Source organism: Barbus barbus, assembly GCF_936440315.1.
Source record: "Barbus barbus genome assembly, chromosome: 26".
Lineage (NCBI taxonomy): Eukaryota > Metazoa > Chordata > Actinopteri > Cypriniformes > Cyprinidae > Barbus > Barbus barbus.
Genome location: NC_136754.1, coordinates 26,698,655 through 26,704,230, shown reverse-complemented (window position 1 = coordinate 26,704,230; position 5,576 = coordinate 26,698,655). Strand labels below are relative to the sequence as shown.

Genomic DNA, 5,576 nt, shown 5'->3' with positions numbered 1-5,576 from the left:
GTGTCAGTCATTCTGCCTGCTAGGCGTGCTCATGTGTGAGACTGAGAATTTGTGTGTGTTCTCCATTTGTGGACATGCTGTTTAGTGTCACAAAGAAGACAATGAGAAACCTTTTATTGTCCTGGTGGAATGTGGCAGGAGAAGACAATGCAGGAGTATGTCATCGTCCCGAGTGCTTGGCACCAGTGTCCAGTCGGCTTGCACCATGACACACCACAGCATGAGAGAGACAGGTAAACAAAAAGACAGAAAGAAAGAGAGACGTGACAGTCAAAAGTCCTGCACTACTGCCAAAATAGAGGAGTTTGAGGATGGTAGGATGGTAGGTGTTTGTTCAAATTAAACTTACTGAAATTAAATCAGGACCATTTTTTCCACAGGAACGAATGACTGCTGTTCAGGACACATGATGACGTTTGTGGAAATTTCATGATTTCAAAGTTTGAGTCTGAATCAAGGATCAGAAACATGCACTAACAAAAGGTGAGGAAACTCCATTAGTTGCAACTACTATTATGTATTACTATTAGTTATAACTACTTTATGTAAATGTGATGATAACTATGAAGCTTTTATTGGATTTGCTATATGCTAAAAAAACATTTAATAGAATAAACAAATTTTAAGTAATTTAGGCATAGGTGATATTGTTTAATAAAGGTTGGGTTTCACATACTAAAGCTATTAGTGTAGCTTTGATGCATTACACTTTTGCTAAAGCAAAAAAAAAAAATTGGTTGAGATGTTACAGATACACTTCACAAGCTTGTGATTTTGTGAAGATTGTGCAGGAACAGCTCCTAAGTTCTCTTATAATTTAGTATTGCTATGATTCATTGAATAAATCAAATATACTGAAAAGCTCTTTGAATCAGTCTGATGAATCCTGCACTTAATCAAAGTGTTTACTGAATCATCTGACTCTGTTAATGAAGTTAAGTTAACTGCAAGTTATTAATTTCAGTGATATCTGTCTTAAAATATAGCAAGTATTGAGTACTTAAAGTTTGGGAAAGTCAGTTTTATTACTCACAGGTTGTTGATAATGTGTAATGAAAATTAAATATTTATTATTTGAATTTTTATTTGTTCGTATTAATTATATTTAAATTTTTTAAAAATGTTAAAATGCATATCACCCTTTTTTCCAGTATGTTTCTTCTTCAGACATTTTTACACAAAATTTAAAATTCAAAATAACCATTTTTTATTTCCAAAATGATAATTGGATGCCACTCTCTAAATTAAACCTGTAACATAAAAAAGTCATTTGGCAACAATGTAGCATACTATTGTTTAAAATATTAAACATGTAAATATGCATACTGATTTAATTAGGCCTACTATTTGTAAAGTGTAAGGTAATCTACACATACTGTAGATTATTCAATTCCAGAGTATGCCATTGCAAACATGGTCCATGTTTTCGTGACAGCCATTCAAAAGAACCAAGTATTATGGTTTTGTTTTATTTATGATGTTTTTTTTTTTCTTTACTGGCTTTGTGTTTTTTGTCTGCTGTGAAGAGTTCAAATATAGAGTGATCAGTCACATGGCATCTATGGCTCAGTTGATTAATTCAAATAAATGAGAGCCTGTAAAGCAAAAATGGCAGCATGCAATTTGTGTACTTCTTGACGAATGCATGGGCCATTTGCCTTTGACATGAATGGAATATGCTGTAGCTAACATGAAAGAACAATAAACAATACTTTAACAGTATTTTTAATGTTAATTTCTACACATACGTTTTTAACATCTAAACTTGCATAAATTAACATTAGATAAAAACAAGAATCAATACTTATAAATTAACATTGTTCTAGATTAATCTTGTAAACATGTTGTTCATTGTTAGTTCATCATGCTGGCACTGTAAAAAATACATCCCAAATTCCGGAAATGTTTGGACGTTTTTTAAATTTGAATAAAATGAAAACTAAAAGACTTTCAAATCACATGAGCCAATATTTATTCACAATAGAACATAGAGAACATAACAAATGTTTAAATGGAGAAATTTTACACTTTTATCCACTAAATGAGCTCATTTCAAATGAGCCTGCTAGCTGGGCGAACATCTAGCAACTAATTAAGTTAATTGACATCAGGTCTGTAACATGATTAGCTGTAAAAGGGATGTCTAAGAAAGGCAGTCTCTCTCAGAAGTAAAGATGGGCAGAGGCTCTCCAATCTGTGAAAGAGTGCGTAAAAAGATTGTGGAATACTTTAAAAACAACGTTCCTCAATGTCAAATTGCAAAGGCTTCGCAAATCTCATCATCTATAGTGCATAACATCATCAAAAGATTCAGAGAAACTGGAGAAATCTCTGTGCGTAAGAGACCAGGACGAAGACCTTTGTTGGATTCCCGTGGTCTTCTGGCCCTCAAACGACACTGCATCACTCATCGGCATGATTCTGTCATTGACATTACTAAATGGGCCCAGGAATACATCCAGAAACCACTGTCCGTAAACACAATCCATTGTACCATCTGCAGATGCCAACTAAAGCTCTATCATGCAAAAAGGAAGCCATATGTGAACATGGTCTAGAAGCGCCGTCGTGTCCTGTGGGCCAAGGCTCATTTAAAATGGACTGTTTCAAAGTGGAAAAGTGTTCTATGGTCAGAAATCATGGACGGCGTGTCCTCTGGGCTAAAGAGGAGGGAGACCTTCCCGCGTGTTATCAGCATTCAGTTCAAAAGCCAGCATCTCTGATGTTATGGGGGTGCATAAGTGCATATCGTATGGGCAGCTTGCATGTTTTGGAAGGCACTAAGAAAGCTGAAAGGTATATAAAGGTTTTAGAGCAACATATGCTCCCCTCCAGACGACGTCTATTTAAGGGAAGGCATTTCAGCAGGACAATGCAAAACCACATACTGCAGCTATTACAACAGCATGGCTTCATAGTAGAAGAGTCCGGGTGCTGAATTGGCCTGCCTGCAGTCCAGATCTTTCACCTATAGAGAGCATTTGCCTCCGTCCCAACTATTTTGAGACGTGTAGCAGGCATCAAATTGGAAATTAAATGAAATTTTGTGCATAAAATTGTAAAATGTCTCAGTTTAAACATTTGTTATGTTATCTATTGTGAATAAAATATTGGCTCATGTGATTTTAAATTCTTTTAGTTTTCATTTTATTCAAATTTAAAAAACGTCCCAACATTTCCAGAATTCGGGTTGTATAACCTAACTGGTTTCCTTAAAGTGCAGTTTTATATGATTTAACCCATAAGAATTAGTTTTGTTTTTAATTTTGGTTGATATAGTGATGCTAAATATATATATATATTTTTATTTGAAGAGAACCAGTTCATTTAGATGTTACCATAACCAATGTTAATGCATTGAACCTTCTTATAAAGTGTCATTCATTTTAAAATGTTGATTTACCACATAGTTTTTGAGACAATACACACACCAGACAACTGCAGCATCTGAGAGACCCTGGAGATGGAGCTTCTCCCCTTGAGTGTGATGAGTCCCGGAGCTCCCCTTCATCTGCAAGCAGACCCTTTGTGGCACCAGCGCCAAGCCGTGGAGGAGCAGGTGGAGCTGTGGTGGTTCAATGAGCCGCATGTGTCTCTCCTGTGCTACTGCTTTTCAGTGGCCATGGTTCTGAGCCTGGGCTCGGCCGGCGTGGGGCTCCTCTCGACCGCCTCCTCTGCAGCGGGGCCCTCTGTGCTGTGGCGCTTGGGCGTAGGTTCCACTCTCTGTCTCCTGGCACTGGTGGTCCTCATGAAGCAGCTGCTCAGCTCTGCAGTGCAAGACATGGGCTGCATACACAGCCGTAGACGCATCGACCAGCTGCGCAGTGGAGGAACGGTGGATCCCGTGCTGTTGCTCTTCACTGGTTTGGCACTGGTGGTGTGTGGGACTACGCTGCTCAGTCTCACTCAGCTGGACATGCTGCTCTCTGGCATGACCCTCCTGGCCAGTGGCAGCGCTGTGGTGCTAGGTGTGATGGTGTATGGAGTGATGGTTTATGTGCAGGGAAGGAGAAACACGAGAAGGCGAAGACGACAAAGGGTGAGAGTGTATACAGTAACGGGGCAAAGGAACCGACCATGGAGGGATTCAACTTCAAGTCAGTCGAATTTGGTGTGAAAGAAGAATCGAGAATTCGATCTGGCTCTGGTTCCTACATGATATTAAGACCTATTTGCACACTGCTGTGTAAAACACAATAAATGAGCTTCATTGGTGTTCATTTTACTCCTGTTACCCCTGCAGTTTGGCTAGAAGACATCTTTATTGACAATCAAACGCCTCCAAATCAAATGCTTGCATTGTCATTTCTCATTTTACGTGTCGTCTTATGAGCACCAAGCAATGGAACTTATAGTTGGAAGTCAAAATAATCAAGTAGGAATATTCCATATCTGTATGGAAATTAATCTTCAATTGAATACCTGGATTTGCCAAAATGCGCCATGTACAACAAAGTTCACTCCTTTGAATAATATATCCCAGAATGTAGTGCATTCAACTTCACCATGCATTTCCAATCTGATGAATGAACAGGAACTTCTAGCACACTGGCATACAACTTGCACTGTTTCTGTGGCAAAAAGTAAGCATATTATGCCAGTATGCTATTCCATAATCAGACTGTCTCAACTTGAAGTGAAGTTGTTGACTTGAAGTCTGATGTTCTACACAGCTGTCTACAAATGACGCCAAAAACTAAATGGCAACAGTTATTTCTATACACATTCCAGAGTAGTTATATTTGTTGAATGACCAATACATTAAGTATGCACAATTTGCTCAATAAATCTATGATAGAGTTTATACAGCTGCATTAAATGTAAGTGGTATATGTGTAATGTATTAAACTGTCATGAGCTCTTCATAATTGTATTAATTCACCTAAACAAAAAAAAAAACAAAAAAAAAAAATATATATATATATATATATATATATATATATATATGTATATATGCATGTATGTTGTGCTATTTTTATGCTAAGCAGTGAAATATATGTACATAAGCATGTTTGTTCCATTATTAAGTGTGGTCACTTTTTCATTTGCTGTAGTACTGAACACACTTCAATTGCAAGATACCTTTTTTAAGACAGGCTTAGACATATAGAAAGATATTGAAAGAAAAAGCCACACTGGCAAATAAGAAGTACAGGGAATAACAGTTAACAATTATTATGGATGGATTAATTTTCATAATTTTGAGGTGTTGTGTGAACTGTGATCATAAGAAAACAAATGTATGCAAAAAAAAAAACATTATATTCATCCCTTGAATATCTTAAATGAATATTCAGGGTTCACATCCAAGTTAAGCTCAGTCAACAGCATTTGTGGCATAATATTTATTAGCAAAAAATAATAATGATAATAATTTTTTTTTTTAAATTGAGGTTACTTCGAGATACAATGGAAATGAACTGAGCCCGTTTTTGCAGGATTTAAAAGAAGAAATGTTAAGTTTGTCATTGTACTAAAATAATTATTTTCATTCTTCTGTTAAAACCTGTGCATTAATTGAGCTGAAAAGCTGTTTAAACCATAATTTTACATTTTTAACCATCAGTTGGGCATAA

General features: G+C 36.6%; 1 protein-coding gene across 1 annotated transcript; it reads left to right on the top strand.

Annotated features, from left to right (window-relative positions):
* Nucleotides 1-3,457: 3,457 nt before the first annotated feature.
* On the top strand, nucleotides 3,458-4,117 carry LOC306846514 (transmembrane protein 125-like; the record flags this gene model as incomplete). Its single annotated transcript, XM_079379948.1, has 1 exon — nucleotides 3,458-4,117. The coding sequence occupies exon 1, from the start codon at nucleotides 3,464-3,466 to the stop codon at nucleotides 4,115-4,117; it is 654 nt and encodes a 217-aa protein (XP_079236074.1). The 5' UTR covers nucleotides 3,458-3,463.
* Between the last annotated feature and the right edge of the window lie 1,459 nt (nucleotides 4,118-5,576).